At 42.0% G+C, this 21,995-nt stretch overlaps 1 protein-coding gene across 4 annotated transcripts in view; it reads left to right on the top strand.

Annotated features, from left to right (window-relative positions):
• Positions 1 to 7,571: 7,571 nt before the first annotated feature.
• Positions 7,572 to 21,995, top strand: part of ADAMTS20 (ADAM metallopeptidase with thrombospondin type 1 motif 20) — a 162,947-nt gene continuing 148,523 nt past the window's right edge. For all 4 annotated transcript variants that reach the window (XM_038577378.1, XM_038577379.1, XM_038577380.1 and 1 more), the window contains exons 1-3: positions 7,572 to 7,713; positions 8,103 to 8,464; positions 20,684 to 20,846. In XM_038577378.1, coding sequence (XP_038433306.1) covers positions 7,623 to 7,713; positions 8,103 to 8,464; positions 20,684 to 20,846 — 616 coding nt within the window. In that variant the 5' untranslated portion in view covers positions 7,572 to 7,622. The remainder of the gene's footprint in view (positions 7,714 to 8,102; positions 8,465 to 20,683; positions 20,847 to 21,995) is intronic.

Raw genomic sequence — 21,995 nt, 5'->3', positions numbered from 1 at the left:
GTGTGTGGATCTCTAATGCATGTCTTTTCTGTTAATTTTTTTCTCCCAAATCCTCCTTCCCTCCTCCTTTCCTTCCTTCTTCCCTTTTTTCCTTCCATACTTTCTCCATCCTTCCTTCGTTCCTTCTTTTCTCTCTTTCCTCTTTATTTCCACTTCAATGAGGTCACTTTTCTTATTTTTACATATCCCTCCCCCACCCGCGCACTTTCTATTCTCTCTCGTGCTGTTTTCAATTTTGTTAAGATGCTTTTTTACCTCTACTTCTTTTTTGAATTCTGCTAAATCATATCTTATTTCTTCCTGTTTCTTTCTATATCTTCCCTGAGTTCCTATACTTCTAATTTAGATATGACTTCAAAAGTAATCTCTTCATTTTTTTTTATAATCCATAACAAAATGTTTGGTCACATTTTTTCTATGCTTCATAGCAATATTTTTCTGGTGTGTTTTCTTCACCTGTAGATGAGTTTTGATGCTCTTTCCCAATTTCTTTCTTAAAGTTTACTGCATTTATTATGTGTAATCCTTTAAAAAAAAACCAAAACCCTCATTCTTGAATTTGATTTTCCTGGACCAGCTATTTGTTGGGCTGAAATGTACAGAGTAGACTTATAGCTGTTTTCTTTCTCTGCTGTCACAGAGACAGACTGCTTCCCATAGTTCTGGCTCCTCTTTGTTATTATTTGCATAGCCTACTTCCTCTGCTTCTCTGGACAAAATATGGAACAGTTGGATTTCTGCTAATGGACCTGCTTGTGTATACAATCTTCAATGTTCTGCACAAGGACTATAGCTTTTACAAAACAGGGTGACCACTCACCTTCAGAAGGTTAGTTGTTGTTGTTGTTTTCCTGGTTTACTTGATATATGTCCCTGTTGTACTTCATTGCTCCTGTCTGAATATTTTCTTTACTTCCTTTACCTTGCTTCCTCCTTACTTATTTATGGTAATTGGTATATGATCTGGGAGTTATCATTCTTTTTTTTTATTTTTATTTTTATTTTATTTTTTTTTAATTAATTTATTTTTATTTATGATAGTCACACAGAGAGAGAGAGAGAGAGGCAGAGACACAGGCAGAGGGAGAAGCAGTCTCCATGCACCGGGAGCCCGATGTGGAATTCGATCCCGGGTCTCCAGGATCGCGCCCTGGGCCAAAGGCAGGCGCCAAACCGCTGTGCCACCCAGGGATCCCTCATTCTTTTTTTTTAAAGAAAATTTCCAGGAGGAGATGGTGAACCAACCTGATGTGTGCAGCAATATTCACCTTTTAAGTTGAGTATCTCTCTATTCTCTAACAATATGAAATAGTTCAGTCTTAAAATTAGTGCATGTACATGTGAAAAGAATTCCACAAGAACAGAGAAAAACTGACCCAACAGAATTAGAAGTAACACTCTTCCAGGGATGGGAATAGTGTCCATTTCCATTAACCAGACTGGAAAATTTCTTGAATAATGAATATTGGGTAAAGTACATAGAATGGTCTGGCTTTGGTAGTGGGGAATAATTATGCTTAGAGCTACCATTGCTTCATTCTTGCTTAATACATTCTAAAAGAAAGATCAGGAAAGATCTATTTCCAAGACATCTAATTGTGTCTCAGCATAAAACTCAAGATTTGTAGGAACACAAATCTATCCAGCACCCACAAAGGTAAAATTCATTCAATCTAAAATTATCAGGCTTTAAAGCATAGGAAGGTACTGAGGGGAAAAATCAATTAATCAAAACTGACCAAGAACTAACCCATATTTTAGAATGGACATCAAAAGAATGATCATAACTTCATTCCATATGTTCAAAAAGTTAAGTAGAGGTATGTAAGATACAAAAAGAGGCCCAAACTAAAGTTTTAGAGAAAAAATGACAGTATGTAAGATGAAAGACACGGTGACTACAATTAATTATAAATTAGACGTTGTAGAAGAAAAGAAAAGTGAACTTGAAGACAGTAATAAAAATTATCCAATGGAGACAGAAAGGAAGAAGAGAATTTAAAACAACACTGCTTTAGAGAGTTGTGGGACAACTGTGTGCAGTCTCCATATACACATAATTGGAGTCCTTGAGGGAGAACAGGGAGAGGGAACAAAAACTTATATTTGAAAAAATAATGCATTGTATGTTAACTAACTAGAATTCAAATAAAATCTGAACAAAAGAAAAAATAATGACCCCAAATTTTGCATATTTGATGAGAATAATAAACTCATTGTCTCCCAAAACTCAATGGAGTCTAAGCATAAGAAACATGTAAAAGAATCACATCAAGGTACACTGTAAATAAATCAAACAAAACTAGTGATAAAGAGAAAATCTTAAAAGCAGCCACAACAAAAAGATATCTTATGTACAGAAGATGAGGACTGATTTTTTATTATAAAAAATGTGAAAGACATTAATCAACAGCTTTCAAGAACTAAAAAGAAAAAAAACCCTTTCAAACTAGAATTCTATACCCAGGAAAAATTGATCGCAAAAATAATCTTGAAATAGGGGGGTGGTGGGATGGGGTAACTGAGTGATCGATATTAAGGAGGGCATGTGATGTATAGTGAACACTGGGTATTATATAAGACTGATGAATCACTGAACTCTAGGTCTGAAACTAATAATACACCAAGTGTTAATTGAATTTAAATTAAAAAAATACAAAAAGAATTTTAAAAACTTAAAGAAAAGAAGTGTGTTCAGAAAAAAAAGAGAACTCATCTCCAGTAGAACCTGCACTCCAAGAAATGTTAAAGAAAGCCTTTCAGGCAGAACAAAAATGATATGAGATGGAAATAGCTGTTTAAATAAAAATAACATCAATGCAAAGTGGGATTTGTAACAAATGCAAAGGCTGAATGTATGACAACAACAACAGCACAAATGTTGGGAGGGATGAAATTGAATCTGCATAGCATGCTTGAAGGTAGTGAGAGAGAAGTTAGATGTATGCTATAAATCCTAGGGTAACCACCTAAATAATGACAGAGTTATAGATAACACAGATTAAATGGGATGATAGAACACATATAGTTAATCCGAAAGAAGGCAGAAAAAAAAGAACAGGACAATTAGAAAATGAATAGCAAGATGATAGACTTGAAGGCAAATATATTAATTATTATATTAAATTTAAATGGTATAAATATCCTAATTAAAAGCAGATACTAAGATTGGCTGCTAATTTGCCTATTCTAGGTTATATAAATTTTAATATGAGTACGTATTTACACAATGTATATTAGTTTTTTTTCTGTTCCAAGAGGACACAACATTTGGTGCTGGGAATACTGCCTCAGCCTGTCTATAGTTCTTCCTCATGAGACCCTAACAGTCTGGTATTGAATGCAGACAAGTAAGTAAAAAATTAGAACAGAGTGTAATAATTGCTTGGGCAGAGGAGCTTGATTCTTCTCTGCATACTAGAAATAATAATGCTTTAAAAATTGACATAATGACCACAGCTTATACTGTTTTAATTATAATGATGGATAACTTCCCATACCTGCTGCAATATATAACGTTTCTACTTAGCAATTGGCCATTTGTAATTAAGGATGGAGCAGCATCTGTGGGATTTCCTGCCAAACCCGTTTCTGTGCATTTATCATTTTTCAATCCTATCCCCCTGTTAGGTCAGTGGTTCTCAACTGGGGCCAATTTTACTCCCAGGGGACATTTGACGATGTCTGGAAATATTTGAGGTTGTTGCAACAGGGGTGGAGGGCTACTGGCATCGAGTGAGGCCAGGGATGCTGCTACACATTCTATGTTGAATAGGGCAGCTCCCCTCCCCCTCACCTAGTCCCAAAACTCAGTACTGCCTCAGTTGAGAACCCCTAAGCTTGTGTGACCAATTCATCTGAGTCTGCCCAGGACTTCTCTAGTTTTAGTACTGAAAGTCCTGCATCTCAGGAGACTCCCTAGTCTCATGTATACAGTGAAGATTGATCACCTTACTTCAACCTCCTAATATTAGAAAAGCAGTCTCTATTCAAACAGTTGTTCCTTTTGGTATGAACATCAGTCCCATATTATAATGTAATAAAAATCATAATCAGCATGAACATGCGTTGAGTACATTTTGGCCAATATTATGCCAAATATGTTACCTGTATTATCTCTTTTAAGCACCTTAACAATTGCATGAGATTATTATTACTTCCATTTTACAATTGGCATATAGAGTTTAGGTAAACTGTTGAACTTTACACAGCTGGTTAGGGTAGACTTAGTTATAAAAACAAGATCTATCCATGTATAGTGAGCATATTCCTGCTTGCAAGATTAAAAACATTTTCTCTACACTGTGCCAACCTCATAGCGTAGCTTATATTTATAATGATGATTGTCACAATTACAAATCCAACAAAATTACATTTAACGATGGCTTTCATTTTCTGATTTGTTGCTGGTTACAACTGCACTATATTAGATTTGAGCTGGTATGAAGAGTATAATTTTCTTATAAAAATATAGAATTTGACACCAAAGAGATCTGACTCTAACTTGATATGTGATCTGGGCAAATTACTTAATTTCTGTGTTCTGCCGGGTGTGTGTGTGTGTGTAAATTAAATGAGGCCATCTTTCTTTGACATGCAGCATCTACATGTCAAAGAAAAATTCTACAAGTGGTAGCTATAATTATCAATGTGAAGAAATTGTTTGATTGAAATGGCATAGATTAGTTTCTTCCTGGCATTTTCATTGGCAGAGAAGGAGAAAGGAAGAGAGACAGACAATATGAATATCATAATAGTTAAGCCTAATGTAATGAGAAGGCATTGAAGCCAGAAAGGATTTGTGGACACCTAGCTTCGTTACTTAGATGCTGTGTGAAAAGTAACATTTATCTTCTATAAAATGAGGGAAATAATGCTCTTTACTGAACATAATAAAGATTATAATAACATGGAATACACATCCCATACAGCTTCCCATTTCTCTCTTTTTAAAAAAGATTTTATTTATTTATTCATGAGAGACAGAGAGAGAGAGAGGCAGGGACAGGGAGAGGGAGAAGCAGGCTCCATGCAAGGAGGACGATGTGGGTCTCGATCCTGGGTCTCCAGGATCACGCCCTGGGTTGAGGGTGGTGCTAAACCGCTGGGCCACAGGGACTGCCCCCTTCCCCACTTCTCTAATAAAAGGTAAAACAGTTCTATTTTAGAAATAGCATTTCCAAAAAATCAGAACAGACTGAAAATCAAATATTCCATTGCAAAACCCACTTAGAGTGGCGCACCTTCAGTAATGGAAAGGAAATATTTATTTTGCCTTCATTAAGCAGATAGCCAATTACATAGGTGCAGTCCTATTTTCTGTTGTTTCTATGAGAGAAGGCATGGCTCTTGATGTAAAGATACATTTAGAGCTGCAAAGTAATTAAATGACTCTAAATTACAACCTACTGAAGGTAACCACTATAGAGACAGGTGTGGGAAAAGTCTGTTTTTGTTTTGTTTAGAGTGACAGGATGCTTACTTTAGGGGAAAAAAAAATAGATGTCTGTAATTCTGTGATGGATGAAACAACACTTGTGAGGAAGGGGTACAAAAGAAGGGGGACTAATTGTGGAAGAATTGCCATCACCGAGGTGGGTCGTTTCCTTGGTAAAAGCAAAATTAATCTCCTTCCTCAAACAAGATTTGTTCACATCCGTGGTGAACACCAGATGGACCAAGCGTAGGATATGAAAGTGAGGAGGCATGCCATGAGAGGTCAATTCAAAGTGAACAGAATTTTTATTGTTGAGAGTTCAGGGGAGGAAGGCTTGCCAGGAACTAAATTGAGAGTGTCTTCCTTTGTGTTTGTGAAGATTTACTCATTTATTCCTCTACCTTTACCTTCACATTTTTTCTCTCTCTTGGTTGAATTTCAAGACCATCTGACCCCTTACTCCGCTTTTATTTTCATACAGGTGACAGAGAGAAGTACTATGGAGCCTGCAAATCAAACAGGTGCATTTGAGAAGTGAGAAAGTCGTTCCGAAATAATCATTGCTTTCTGTGGCTATTGAGGTTTGTAGAATTTAACAGACATCAGGTGACAACTGGATCCAGAGCTACAATAGTTGTTGAGGATGATGAAGCTAATTGTAGATGCCTGGGGTCGTTTGGATGTCATAAAGAAAGGATGTATTAATACTGTGAAACTACCTGAGAAGGGCTCATAAAATGACCCAGAGATACAATGGCAGGGGCCGACACAAGTTTTGTGGAGCTTGATGTTTCAGTAATTTGGGGGCCCCTTTAAAAAATATTTTATTTTTATTTATTTGAGAGAGAGAGAGAGAGAGAGCACAAGACAGGAGAGGAACAGAGAGGGAGAAGCAGGCTCCCTGTTGAGCAGGATGCAAGATGCAGGGCTCCATCCCTGGAGCCTGAGGTCATGACCTGAGCCATGGGGCTTGATGTTTCAGTAATTTGGGGACCCCTTTAAAAAATATTTTATTTTTATTTATTTGAGGGAGATAGCGCGCGCACAAGACAGGGAGAGGAACAGAGAGGGAGAAGCAGGCTCCCTGCTGAGCAGGATGCAGGATGCAGGATGCAGGATGCAGGGCTCCATCCTAGGAGCCTGAGGTCATGACCTGAGCCTAAGGCAGCCACTTAACCGACTGAGCCACTCAGGCGTCCCTGGAGGCGGGGCGGGGGGGGGGGGCTTTAAAGAAAATTAAGCACAAAAATGAATAGTAAACGGGGGAAAACCCCCACAAGTACAGAACTGTGGAGCCTGAGATCCTGCAGCCGGCAGATGAGCCCCGGAGACGCTGGCCGCCCGCAAGCTCGCGTTCCCCTCTGCACCTCGAGCGCTCTTGAGCTCCCGCGGCTCCGGGAACACAGAGGGGCCCTCGCCGCCGGGACCTGGCCACTGAGCTGCCCCGGGGCACCCCTCGGCCGCAGCACGTCGCGCTGCAGCTTGTCCCGCGGCGCTGAGAAGCCTCGGATCACCGCGACCCGTAAGGGGCACAGACCCTCCAGCGGACGCCTCGCAATACTTTGGGGCGTGGGGACCCGGCGCCTCCGCCGCGCCCCCCGGCCGGGCCCCGACCCCGCGGCGTGCGCGGCCCCGGGCGCTCCAGGTGCGGGGCTGCGCGCACCCGCCGCACGGACGGCGCTCGAGGGGCGGCGGGGGCGGGGCGGGGCGGGGCGGGGCGGGGCGGGGGCGGGGGCGGGCCCCGCGCGGGAGCACGAGCCCGGCCGCGCCCGCCGCTGATTGGCCGCGCGCGGCCCCGGAGGCGGGCTCTCCCGGCGCTCGCCCGGCCCGCGGGGGCTATATTGGCCCCGAGCCTGCCGGGGCGGCTCGCCTGCCCGCGTCGCTCGGGCCCCGGGAAGGCGTCCGAGGGCGGCGCGGGCGCGGGGCGCGGAGCGGGGCCGCCGACGCAGGGCCGGGGCCGGGGTCGGGGGGCTGCAGTGCGATGCGGCAGCGGCTCGGGGCGCGGAGGCTGGCGGCGTGGCTTCACGGGCCGGCCCGGGGCCGGGACTGCTGCTCCGGAGGCTGCTGAGGCGGCGCCGCGGGGTCGGCGTGCAGCGCGGCGGCGGCCGCGGAGAGCTGCGGAGCGCGGGGAAGCCGGGCTGCGCGGCGGGCGGCTCGGGGTGGCCCCCCCGGCCCCGGCGCGACCATGCGGGTGGCCAAGTGGCTGACGGGGCTGCTCTATCAGCTCTCGCTCTTCATCGCCAGGTCTTGGGAAATTCACTTGCACCCCAGGCAAGGTGAGGTCGCCGCGGGGCGCCCCTGCTCCCCGGCCCTGCAGGGGGGCTCGCGGGGACCCCCGGATCTGCCGGCCCCGAGCACCCCGCGGGGGTGAGGCTGAGCGGGCTTCGAGGACTCGCTGGCGCAGGGGCCGCTTGGTGGGGGCGCGCGGGGGCGCAGAGGCGCGCGCTCCCTGCAGGGCTGGGGCCGCGAGTGTCAGGGGCCGCGCCCGCGGAGGTCGGGGCGGCCGGGGGTGTGGGAAAGCGGAGCACGTGTGTGTGTGCGCGTGTGCGTGCGCGCGCTCTCGCCGGCTGGTGTGCCTTCGGCGTGACCCCGGGGGCGCCGGGACCCGGGGCGGTCGGCGGTGATGGGGGGGGGGGGGCTCAGTGCCTTATTTGTGCGCTTGCAGAAGCCCTGGTGAGGACGCTGGTCTCCTACGAAGTGGTGACCCCCGCGCGGGTCAACGAGTTTGGCGAGGTGTTCCCGCAGAGCCACCACTTCAGCCGGAGGAAGCGCAGCTCCGAGGCGCCGGGGCCGCCGCCGGCCAGGACGCACTACCGGATCAGCGCCTACGGGCAGCTCTTCCAGCTGAACCTGAGCGCGGACGCGGCCTTCCTGGCCGCCGGCTACACCGAGGTGCACCTGGGCGCCCCCGCGCGCGGGGCAGAGGGGCACGGCGGGGCGCCCCCGGACCTGCGCCACTGCTTCTACCGCGGCCAGGTCAACGCTCGCCGGGAGCACACGGCGGTCTTCAGCCTCTGCGGAGGCCTGGTGAGTGCCCTCGGGGCGCTTGGCGGGTCCCCTGGCATCCGGTTGGGGGCTGTGTTCGGGGAGCCGTCACCGTCACCGTTGGCCAACATTTTCCAGGTTGATGGCTGGGTGACCCCGGAGGTCAGAGGGGGTCATCAGAGGGGCCCAAGCCCAAGGCCGCTGTCTCTTGCACGGGGACAGGGTTTTGGAGGCTCCGTAGTCTACCTGCTGGCAAAACTGACCCCTTCCCTCCGTGTGCAAAGCCAGCGAGACTTCTGGAAGTGTCAGCTCTTGAGCGTGTGAGTCAGGGGGTGGTTCTTTGGGGCCTGTGCCGCACGTGGAAGATCTTTTCCAGCAGGAGGGCAAATGGACTTCGCTGACACACCAACTTTTTTGGAGCCCTTAGGGAGGCAGGGTCCCCTGAATTAGGTGGACTCCCCTGAATTAAATCTGCTCCTTGAGTTTAGGAGGAAACGAATATCCGTCAAATGCAAAGTCTCAAGAGAAGGTGGCTTTCTTGATAGCACGGGTCTAGCCATAGAGGCTGCACCTGCCCCTGCTCAAAATGTACTACGGTTTGACAGTATCTACAAAGACCTGGTACCAGCAAGTGAGAAGCGATCCTTAGAGTGACAGGAGTGAAAAATGGAAATTTTGGTGAAGGAAAACTCCAAAGAAAGGAAATGAAATAAAATAGTGGGTTCTTTGTGTTTTGTTCCCTTCGCTTGAAGGCAGAGGTTCTAATCTCCCCCTCCTCCCTTCCCTTTAGCCATGAACATCAGTCTGAGGAAACTTAGGACCTTTTCTCAACATACTTTTAATGTGTAAAATGTTAATTGGCTTCCTTTTAAGGGTTAACAGTAGTCAAAATGTTAGAAAGACTACAATTTACGGTTTCATAATATACTTCATTAATGCACTAAGCGGTCTATTGGGGAGGGGTCTGTTTACCATGGCGGTGATCATGAGTATAAACCAGCGACACCAACTCTGATACAGAGGTATCTTTTTGATAACAAAGTCACAATGTCTGTGGTGTCACCTACAATCCTAATTAAAGGAAATGTTAAGTATCAGAAAAATAGGTCTAACACTTTCGCATTCAAGTTTATGAAACCCCAGGTTTTGATCTGTTAAAATAGATGCTTCATTAACTCCTGATGGAAGACCTGTTCAAGAGGAAACAACTAAGAATTTGGTTACTGGATTCTCGAATTCAAATGCAGTGCTTCCTCTTAGGTTAATTGATGTAAGCCGTCTTCCTGGGTTTGAGTGTTGGTCATCACTAAGTAAATTTGGAAGGTCTCCTTGCTCTCTTTCATGCTACTTTGAGCTGTATTTACGTAGAATGCCTCGAACAATTTCCTTCCTTTCTGCTGTGTTCAATGTAAGAAGCTTGCAACACCAGATTGGCAGAGGCACTAATATTTATACAGCCACCTATATATCAGAGGAAAGAAAAATATTATTTTCTAGAGCCTTTCAGAATGGCTAGCTCATCTGGAAAATTCTAGATTTACTACCACAATTTGTCATGGTTAATGTTTTCTTGATTTAGTGTTTCACAGCATGGAGAAGTATTCCAGATGGGAAGCATTGTTAAGAGTGAGGTTTCTGCTCATGTTGATTCATAATGCTGGTGTAGATCAAATTATTCAATATCCCCTTTTTGAAATCAAGAAACGGAAATGTTTTTAGGTCTTGACTGGAGTCTTCTCGCCTGTTACTGTGCCAGTTTGGATATAGCTGTCTAAATTATACATTATTAGTCTGACTTATGTATGCGCCCTGCTTTTGAGAGATTTGTTGACCTTATCAGACTTAACATTTAAAAAACTTACTTTGTACCTAATGCGTTTTAATTTCTTTGTAAGGCTGCATTGAGGATACCCCAGTCATGGTAGAGCTAGATCCTGGTATTCGCTGTATTACTGTAAATATTCTAAGTGTCTGTAATGCTGTGATCATGACCAATTCGAAGTCTAAATTATTGGGATTAATGACCGTTCTTTGACTTTCCCACTTCTGCTCTTTTTACCAGAACCGGTATTAGTTATGTATTTTTGGCTGTGTATCTTCTTTGTACCCTGACTCAGTCATTAACTTCTTTGACAACAGTGGTGTCGTCAAATAGCTGAACTTCTGGTAGATTCTACAGTGCATTTGTCATTATATGCAATTCTCCTTACTCTCAGATTAGTCTTTAGATTTGGATAAAATTGTTGTACCCACAACCTGGACCAGCTGGATTGTTTGCAGATCAACCTCGCTACAATGCCTATGAAGTTACTAATGCTAATCTTCTGGCCCTGCTCCTTCTTGCTCCCGGACTGGTGTTTGACTTTGTGTATGTGACTCTGATCTAGCTTTGACCTCTGCCAGTCCGTTAAACACTAACATTGAAGTTTACTGAAGGATTGTTAGAGCCAGACTTAAAATTTAGAGGGGTTCTTTTTTTCTAGTTTCTTTATTTTTTTGCTTTACGTTTGCATTTAATTATATTTATTTTTTATTTTTTATTTTTTTATTTTATTTTATTTTTTTATTTATGATAGTCACAGAGAGAGAGAGAGGCAGAGACACAGGCAGAGGGAGAAGCAGGCTCCATGCACCGGGAGCCCGATGTGGAATTCGATCCTGGGTCTCCAGGATCGCGCCCTGGGCCAAAGGCAGGCGCCAAACCGCTGCGCCACCCAGGGATCCCTGCATTTAATTATAAATGGATGTGTGTTCCTGAGTATATTGAATTGAATGTGATTTGTTTTTTCTCTATTAATGTGTATTGTCCCCTATGTTGCTAGATTCAAGCATACATTGACGACTGATGAAAATTGACCCCATACGAGGCCATACTGTTTGTCCTAAAGTCGTTGTTGGGGAGGAAGGAGGAGAGATGATCCCCCAGTTCCAATAGTCTCTGGTGTCTTTTGTACCTTTAGTTGCTGGGCATCTTGGCATCTTGCACCAGCAGCTCAAATCTAGGCCTGAGAACTTGTGGCCTCCTTTGGCCAGTTGAGGCTCCTGGACGTCCCTCCTGGATGTCACTGGTGCTGCCTGTCCCTACAAGGTCTGACTGCCACACTTACCTAATCTGTCTGGCTGCTGCATTGTGCAGCCCTTCTCAATCACTGCTTCTGCTGCTGTACCTTCACCATGTAATGTGGCTTAGTGTTGCTGTTGGTAGCCTTGTAGAGCCCTCTAAGGGTCTGAAATACTCTGTGGCATTTGAAAGTCAAGGGGGACTTAGTTCTTCCCTTTACCAAATTCTGCTACACTTCCCATTTAGTGGGGGCATGTGGGGGGGGGGATCTCTTTCAGAGATCCTTTCCCTGAATCCTACTCAGCATGCTGAACCACTTGGCAATTCCCTTAAACTAATATGTCTTCTCTCTCTAGGATCTTAATCCTTGGTGGAGAAGTTGCCATGTGTACATCTTGTCATCTCGTCTCCTGTCATCCTTTCTTCCTGGAATCCAACGAAGTTACCCCTTCACATCTCGTTTACTTGACCAGTTCCCCTTCCATCTTCCCACCTTTCTCTGGTGGCTACTGAGAACTCTCTATTCTAGAGGAAGGGAATGAAAGCCAAAAAGTCTTAAATATTTCTGTGCAACCATTAAAAAAAATACTCCAACATGAATTAAGTAGCGTGCTAGTGTGGCATTAACTTTAAACATGTGAACTTATATGGTCCACTTTTTTCCATTTTTGGAGTCTCCGTATTTACATATTTCACTAAATCACTGAACTGTGACTAGTACTAGCATTTTGGGCCCAAGAACCAGAAGGGGCTAAGGATCTGCCAGCAGTCTTATTTCATGTGTGTATAACTTTTGCTTTTCTGTTTAATTTCTCATAAGTATAACATAATTCAAACATGTCTAAACAGATTTATTCATTTCTAAAATCTATGGTAGATATGAAAATCGAGTCCTAAAGCTACCTGTAAGTCCTAATGGCTAGTCAAACTTTTTTAGTCCATTGATAAACTGTCACAGAATGCATAGTTATCAGGCCTTAATACCCCTCTATTCCACTTTAAGCTTCGTTTTCATGGTCCCATTCTCTATCTTCTCATAATGTTAGCGCTGTTGCCAAAGTAGTAGAGGTCAGTATTTTAATGAGCTGAATTTTGGGTGTAGACTTGTCAGGATGGCATGTATAAATTATACAGAGGCTTCTTGCAGCAACCTCTGTCTCTACTAGCCCTCTTCTCATATTACCCAGTGGGTTCCCTTCTTCCAAAGGCCCTCAGGGACTAACCCGACTGCCTAGACTGTTAACTTCACTGTTTCTTGGTGGGATTTGAAGCAGTGCAGTCTCTTTGGTTGAAAGAAACCGTTTCCAGATGTCATAAAACCAGACATTGCATCTGGCTTATACAGTGTTCTCCTGCAGTAACTTGCAGTGGCGCTGTGTACTTTTTTGAAGTTTCTCATAACCATTCTGCAGCATGTCAGGCACTAATGCTCTGATTATTGAGTTGCTTTAGTGACTTCTTGTTCACTTTCCATACGGTTATTTCTTATCTGTCTTTTTACTGTTTTTTGTCTATTCAAGGAAAGTTTTCTAAACTTCCTATTTGTCCATGACTAACATAGCCTCACATCATGACATATGCCATTCTGCATTCATATATATATATTTTTTTTTGGTGGAAAAAATTCGTAAGGACCTCTTGGTTATTCACATACTCTATTAAGTACTCCAATACCACGGAGAATTTCTTATGCCACTTAACATTCTAATATTAGTTTAGATTCTTCAAGAAGATGACAAGGTGGGACTGTGTATGCAAGCATTTTTTTTTTTTTTTTTTAGGGGGAAGTGCCTGTGTCAGAAAATAGAGTGGTGAAATTTGAAACAGGGAAGATGGGACTGTTGGGTAGAGGAATCCAAGGCTGCTGGGAGTCGAAGCAAGGTTCAGTAAAGCCTTCCCCAAGCCAGATTGGGCTGGGAGAAGAGTCTCCTGCCTGAGGATGAGTGTACCCTTAGTATTGTCACACTCCATTACTAAATGGGAGTAGCATTTGAGAGAGATGGCTGGTCTGCAAACAACAATGGATTTCAAACCCCAGTAGCTGGGGCCTTTGGCCAATTATGCTCAGCATTCTCAGGGCCACCATATACAGACCCCAGGCACACAAACACTGGAAGTCTGTTTTAGGCTCTTGAGAGGACTGTGGGGAGTGTTGTGTGAACTTGGAGGAAGGAGTAAGAGCATTGAGACCTGTAGTGGAAATAAGACCCTCAACTACACTTTGCAGGATGACTCCATGTGGATATGGAATGTCAAGCTCCTGGCTTTGTGCAGCTGGAAAAGGGAGTGGGTTGAGAGGGGGGGAGGCCTGGACTCACTGCGAGAAGAGTGAGGCCTGAGCTGGGATGGTGGGTTGGTTTGATGTGTTAGGAGGGGCCTCCCCTCATGTGGTTTTGTGCAGGGTCTAGGGGAGGCAGCAAGTCATTGAAAGGACCACTCTTAGTCTACCATGGAGCAGGAAAAAGAGCCCCTTGAAGTAAAGCGATTGTGGCAGTGAAGGGAAGAGTGGGTGCCTATGGAAGGTGTGGTACTGTAGACTAGTGGTTCTCAACTGGGGGCACTTTGTCCCTTGGGATTCTCGATGTTTGGAAACCATTTTACCGGTTACAATTGGGGTGGCAGGGGCCATAAAGCGGATGCTCTTAGCATCTAGTGGCTAGAAGACAAGGATGTTGCTAAACTTCCCCCAACGCACAGAACAGCCTCTTCTACAAGTAACTATCAGAATGTCAGTGCTGAAGTTGAACAGCCTTGTAGGAAACAGACTAGAATTTTGGACCCTAAAAGGAGATCAAAATAATCTTGACTTACTTAAATGACTGCATGATCCTGTGACCATTAACCAAGAAAGATATTGACAAACAGGTGGCAAGGAAGAGAATTCTAGAAACACATGTTTGGTTCCAGAATAGGTTTATATATTATTTATAATACTTTAGATTTCTATTTACTTTGTCTAGAAAGTCCTTTCTCCTAAACTCTTCATCCTTCAGATCAATTTTAAACCTTTCCTTATCCCTGATTTTCTCTAGACAGAGCGGACAGGCCTGCCTTTGTTCCACTACTGGGTGACTCTTTATACACCATTTATTGAATTGTGGTTGTTCGCACTTCTATCTTATTTATAGGTTTTAAGTGCGGGGATGATTGTGACAACCGATACAGAACGTGGAAATGCTCAATACATGGGTGGATGAATGAGCTAAAGCCACTTTTAATGTGCTAAGTAATTAGGCTAGTTCTTTATATCACTCTTGCAATGCAGGAAAATTAATTTTAGTGATTTTAGTTGAGGTACTTGGACATCAAACTGTGCATAAGTTAAATCTGAGATCTCTAAGTAGTACCATTCATATGGGGTTATGTTGTACCTTGTTACCTGAGGCTTTGTTTTGCTCATACTTCCTGTTTCTATGAAATATACTTAAGCTGTTTAATTCATATTAATATTTGGGGGTAGAAAGATTTTTTTCAACAAATACTTAGAAGTCATTTGTTGTGTACTAGTCACTGTTATATACTAGTGGTACAGTATGTCATTACAGGAATATTCAAATGTTCATGAGCTACATGAATGCCTTATTACCATAGTAATGGCATGAAGGCATACTGGCTCTTGATTATCTTGGTCTAAAAGTGACACACTACTTCTGTTTGCATTCTGCTGATGCCTGGCTCTACTGAGCTGCAAAGGGCTGAAAAGTGAGGGGCAAGTAATAGGACCAGGAAGAAGAGAGAATAGATACTGATGCTCACCACCAGTCTTTAGTATAGGCTCTTCTTCCATTCACCAAGTGTCCCTTTGTTCTTCCTTCCTACATGTCATTGTCATCTTGTCTACAAGGAGACAACTTCAGAGGGACACTGTCTTCTATTCCCAACCCTATATACAGCATGACTACAACCCTAACCTTAAACTTCCTATAGAAAGAGGTACCCGTTAGTAACTGATTTATAGCAATGTTGGACTTCTACAGAGGGGCTGTGGAGAGTTTGCCTACTCCTTTGGTAAGAGAGTTCCTTGATTACCTTCCTTGATTCTTCTTTCTGGGAAGTCCAGTTACCAAGGTCCCTGGTTCTGCTTTCTGGGAGGATCTTGCCTGTCGTCTTCCATGGCCATATCTAAGCTGCTAGGAGGATGCTGTCAGGTGGTGGGGGTGGGGACACTTTTCAGGAATGCTGAAGTAATTAAGGGTCTATGGATTATGTTACAACTAAAGCAGTCCAGGCTTTTTTAGTCTAGGCCCATGGTTCTTTGACAACTTAAATACCTCAAAAACTTAGTTGACTTCTGATGGCAGATTGAGTTTTGGTAATTGCTTCGAGTTTTCTGTGACAGTTGCCACAGTCTAAAAGGCATTGATGTTCAATCTGAATGCTAAGGAGATCTCCTAAGGAAAAGCAAAATACTGGATTCTCACCTCACTGATGAGCTCAATAGAAGTCCAGCTGTGCTAAAGTAGAAGAAAACTACAATATGTCGTAAACTTCAGGGAAAAATAGAATGGGAGACCTGAAAATGAAAACTATTTCTCTAAATAATTGAAGAGTACATATGTTAATTGTAAATCATAAAATATGTTAATTGTAAATCATAAAAACTAGGAAAAAAATGCTATTAATATGACCAATGGTCTGGCAGGTGTATGGCATGTGTCCTTCTAGATGTTACATATATATATATATTTTTTAAGATTTTAAGATTTTATTTATTCATGAGAGAGAGAGAGAGAGGCAGAGGGAGAAGCAGGCTCCATTCAGGGAGCCTGACATGGGACTCGATCCCGGGTCTCCAGGATCAGGCCCTGGGCTGAAGGCTGCGTTAAACTGCTGAGCCACCCGGGCTGCCCGATTACATATTTTCAAGCAACCTTGGCTTACAACATTTCAACAATAGATCATGAAGATCTTTCCGTTACACATCTCCAAGCAGTTCTGAATAACTTACAAATTCTTAATTGTTATGACTTTAGTTTTTAGGTCTCCAGATATTTCAGGAAGTTGGGAGACTCCTGAGAACCACTCCCTAGTCCCCCTTGACCGTTCTGCTTTTAGTGCATTCCCATAACTTCAAAAACACCTCTGTGCCTAGAAGAAAGAGGAATACTGCGGAATTTATTCCTTGTTATTAATGTTGCTGGGATACTACTTGGATCAGACTCATTTGGTTATCTAAGGCTTAGGTGGATGAGTCCAGAGTCCTTTTCTTGATCCTTATGAGCAAGGATTGGTGAGAGTGGTCTCTTTTCGGGGGAAGTATAGGCAATACACTTCCTCTCTATAGCTTCCTCTCACTTTTATACTGGAGATCTGGAGTTGTCCGTGGAATGGGGAATAAAGAATGTTGTTAGAGGAAAGAAAGACCCTTCTTGAAAACCTTAGAATTTTCTACTTTAGGTGCCTGGAGACAACTGATTTTCTTCATGTTGCTGATTCATTCAGTGCATGCTTATGTATAATACTCTATTTCTTAGGCTTGGTCAGTGGTGTTATCATGAACTGTTGGGGAGAAAAAAAACCTTCTGCGCCTAATGGAGGATCCAAAAGTAACAACGAATCTGAGTTCATCTTCATGATCTTTCATTACATAAGGATTACACTCTGTCCAGAGGAAAAAGGGTGGCTGTAACATCTGTGTTTTTAGTGGAGAATTTTTCATCCCATTTCAAAATCATTGACATTTTAACATATTGCCTTTCTCAAGAAAGTAGATAGTTTTAGTTCTACTCTCCAAGTCGTGGAATTGAGGATCAGATATGAAGTGACTTGCCCAAGTTTCTGTAAGTATAAACACAGAACTCCTATTCAGGCTCTTATTGTAAATAGCATTAAACTGATTCTCATTATGACTTATGAATAACTACCACCACAAAGACCGAAATATATAATTACTTGTGATCCACCCCTGGAATTAAAATCCAATTTTATTAATCGTTGAGAGTAATTTGTTGCTAAAATTCAGTAGAGCCTCTAATTGACTTACTCAATTGGATCTTATTTTGAATGTTCTGTAGTTGCCAATACTAATGTGATAACTGTAAACGATTTGGGAAAAGCGTCCAAATGGTTTATATATTCTACTTGTTTTTACTCTTTAATGAAATCTGAGTACATTATTGGTTGTGGCTACAGTACATGTGTTTGCCATGTATTTGGAAAAAAGTATGTATAAATGCCACAATATGAAGTAACATTTTGGAAAAACAATTACATATTATAAAAAATACTTTAAACATAAAAATTTTGACCTATGAGACTAAATTGGAACCAGTTGTATGTATAATCACTTACTGCCTTTCAGTACAGCTTGGCAAATAGAAGATCATTGCTCCAATAAGTGGGAAACCCTTTCCCAAGTGAAAACTAGTTTTGTTGCTTTTAATAGTGTTCCACAGAAAGTGTTTGGAATTTGATTGGCATTTCTCATGAATCAAATTGCAGTGGCCCTCTGCAGATAGGCAGGTTGCTAAAAATATGGCATGATCTAAATATAATTCTATGAACCACCTGTTTTAAGTCCTTCAATATCTTACCAGGTTTCTTTCCAAGTTAAAAAACACACACAGACACACAAACTACATACACAAAACCACCACCACCAACAAAAAAACCCCGTTCTTAAGAGATTTTAGGCAAAGCTCTAATACTTTTATTTGAACAGAAAGTCCTCTGCAGTGGGGTGGATTATAGAAAAAAAAATGATATTTATAAGTTCTTCATTGATAAATACAAAAGAGTCACTTTGAGGACAAATTATTCTTCAAGTATTCTAAAACATAAAGTCCTTGTTGAAGAAAAGCCTTTGAGTTCTAAAGGCCATATTGTCAGCAGGCTACAGTGTTCTAGCACAACTTAAAAGGAGGTTCTTATGGACTCTGGATAGAGCTATTCTCACTTCTCATGTGGGAATTCAGGTTTTACTCCTGTGCAGTCTGACTGGAACATTATGCTAGAAATACCTTATTGTCGGATTTTGATCCAGAAAGGATAAAAACTTCCAAGGTAGATCTTCAGTATAGCTTGGGAGAAGTAGTTTTGTATTTAAAGTAGTTTTGTGGATGCATGCATTGAGATATGTAATAAGCCACCTCATAATCTATTGGTATCTTTTACCAAGATACTATCACACTTGCCTTCTTTAGCATGCCTTTTTAAAAAGGCAGAAAGCAATTTTTCTATGGGTTCATTTACTCAGGTGTCAAAATTAGTCTGTTACTTATAAGCATAACTGAAATTATATTTTCAGGGAAGCCATAGAGAGCTGGAATTTTCTTATATATTGAAAATAAGTGATTTGTAGTTGGAAAACGGGCACTGGTAGTATTAGAGATGCTAGAGCATAGGCCACTAGAAGAGTAAGGAGAAAAAAGAGTATCCAAGAAATAATCCGAGGTCTTTCTGTAACACTACACGAAATGTTTATTCTTTGTAACCACAGGATATTCCACTGTATGGCTGTACCATAGTTTATGTAAATAGAGGTGGTCAGTGGTCTTTGAATTGGATCTGTATGGGGTCTGTTTGGAGTTTCAACATTTCTGGATTCCTTTTGGTAAATCCTATTTCATCAGAAAAGTATCTCTATCATAAATTCTCCCTCGTGGTCTCTATTTAAATTTTTTTTTTTTTTTTTTTTTTTTTTTTTTGCTTTCCTCAGGCATTCGCATCTTGTAGTCTTTCTCTTCCAACTCATCCCATTGCTGTCACTATAAATCAGGTTCTGTTACCTCTCTTTAGGGTTTTATAGCCTTTATCTGAGAACTGCTAATGTGTGTTTTTTTTTTTTCCACCATCTCTAGCACACAAAAGTGCTAAATTAAACTTCATCCCTATAGTCTTCTTAAAAATAGTTGACTTTTAGTCTTTTTCATTAATTTAATGTTACTCATACTCCGATGTCTGGTATGTGGCAGGCATGAGAGGCATGCAGAGAAGAGTATAGGCAAAAGTTCTACTGCTATGGAGCTTATATTGTAGTGGGCCTCAAACAAAATGAGGTAGTGATAAGGGAAGAAAACTGAAACTGGATAAAAGGAGTGGATCTAGGAGGTGGGGTGACATTTCTTAGAGGGTGTTAAGTGTCAAGCAGAAACCTGAAACAAGTGCTAGAGAAGCGTTTGAAGCAGAAGTTTTAGCAAAGATCCTGAGGTAGACATTTCCTTGTCATATTTGAGGAATAGCAGAGGTGCCAGGAGTAGAGCTGTAGAATGAGCCAAGGTGGAAGTGGGAGAAATCACAATTGGTCGTGTGCCTGGAGGGACAGTGGGGGAAAGGGTGGGGACATCAGGACATTGTAGACTATTGTAAGGAGTTTGGATCTTACTGAATGACTTGGTCATGTTTGTTTTTTGAGTGACATGATCTAGACTTGAGGAATTACTGTGACTATTCCATAGAGACTGGAGGGCAGTTGGTTTACAGAGGAAACCACGCGTGAGGTTAGATCATGGATTCGGTAGTAAAATTTGGCAGAAGTGGTTGGATTTCAGTTATGCTTTGAGGGTTGAGCCATCAGGATTTGCAGATGAATTGAATGTGGGATGTTTGTGTGGACACAAGAGCCCATCCTTGATTTCTCTAAAAACTTTTGGCCTGAATTATTGGAATGATACTGTTACCATTTACTGACATAGGGACCATTGAAGAAAGGGCAGGTTTGGACTGCAAATCAAGTTTGGCTTTGGACAGGTTCAAGTTGAAAATGCTACTAGTAATGTAAGTGGAGATGTTGAAAGGCAAGTTAGTGGATTCTGGAATTTAGAAGGTAGACCTTCGTGAAAACTCTTCAGTGGCTCTGCATTGCTTACAAATTCTAAATTGCTAGCATCACCTTTTAAGATCTCTAATCTGACCCCAGACAACCTTAAGTCTGGTCTCTCACTGCCTGCTATAGACCAAGCCCAACAGGCTTTCTTATTACTAGAATGTGCTAGATTTTTTTTTTTCCATTTTAATTCATCACCTATACCACTGTTTACACCTGGGATGCCAGTCATCTCAACTCTGCCTATGAGAACGCTATCCAGTCTTCATGACTCAATATATGAGAATGAAGGGAACCATGGAAAGAAAATGTTCTAGTCAGTGGATGACATTTAGTGAACAGAATTCTGGATGTCCTGCTTTCTGGTGCTCCCTTTCACCTGCGGCACTGCATGCTTTCCCTTAGTGACCAAGTTAATTCTTTTCTTTGTTTTCAGATGGGAACATTTAAAGCACATGATGGTGAATATTTCTTAGAACCTATAATGAAGGCAGATGGGAGCGAGCATGAAGATGATCATAACAAACCACATCTTATATACAGACAGGAAATAAAGAGCAACTATTTTCTGCAATCTCACAAGCCTTGTGAAGTTTCAGGTAAATTGTGAAGTAAAACTCTTTTGGTACAATTATACTACTTAAATATCTTTATCGGTTAGAATTGGCATATTTTCCTTGAATATTGAAATATATTTTAAACAAATTTTCTTGGCCCATAAGGACCCATTAGAATTTAGTGTCTGTAGGCAATTTTGTAAACTAAGATCCAAAGAAGCATTCAGTTTGAGATCTGGAACAAATAATCATAAACTTTATGCTGCAATCAGTCACACTAGTGTGCTTTTCCTTAAGAGTTTTAGTTAATTGAATGAGCTAAGGAACAATAACTCGTTGCTCAGTCTTGTACCCTTTCAACTTTATATGTAAAGGAAACACTCATAGTTTTCTCACTCTTGCTCAACATTGCTTTTGAGGTTTATATTGGTGTGTGCAGAAGTTCATTCTTCATTGCTATGCAATATTGAGTATATTACAGTCCATTTGTTCATTTTCCTATTGATAAACTTTTGGGCTGGGCTATGTGCATTTTGTCATTCTTATAAATGGTGCTGCTGTGAATTTTCTTGTTTCCACCTGCCGTGTTGAGATTCTCCTGAGTATACACACAAATTGTAGAGAATTCATATTGTTTGTAAAATGATTTTCATGAGTTTATACTTCCACCAGGATGACGTAGATGTTTGATTTTCCTACAAAATTCAGGCTGAAGATTTATAATGGATTAGAAGGTAGGAATCCTAGGTATCTATAAAGTATAAATCTGATGCTAGTAAAATATTTGTGCATTAAAGTCCTAGTAAGAGTTGTGTCCATGTGTGTACATGAATCTTCATATCCTTGTCATTCTCTGAAGAATGGAGAAAGGCACCTGCAGTTATCATCAAAGTACAAAATCTAGACAAAAGAGTGGGATTAGAAAGGATTTATTTGAGATTGTAGGTGTCCATAAACTATAGTTCCAAACACTGCAATGCCATCTGTTTTGGGATATAATGATATGTAGGCCTTTGAAGGTTTTCTCTGGGAATGCACTTCTTAACCTTTGCTATTATAAGAGTGCCATTTTGGAGTGGTTCTCACTGTGTCTAAGGCCGTGTTTTAAATCTATTGACATAATAGATGCCTTTCTTATGCTTTTAATATGAGCATAAGGGTTTCATTTTTATGGCTTCAAAGAAAACACAA

The sequence above is a fragment of the Canis lupus genome, chromosome 27 (genome assembly GCF_011100685.1).
Source record: "Canis lupus familiaris isolate Mischka breed German Shepherd chromosome 27, alternate assembly UU_Cfam_GSD_1.0, whole genome shotgun sequence".
Classification (NCBI taxonomy): domain Eukaryota; kingdom Metazoa; phylum Chordata; class Mammalia; order Carnivora; family Canidae; genus Canis; species Canis lupus.
Note: the sequence above shows the minus strand (reverse complement) of the source record. Positions and strands in the feature narration are given on the sequence as shown.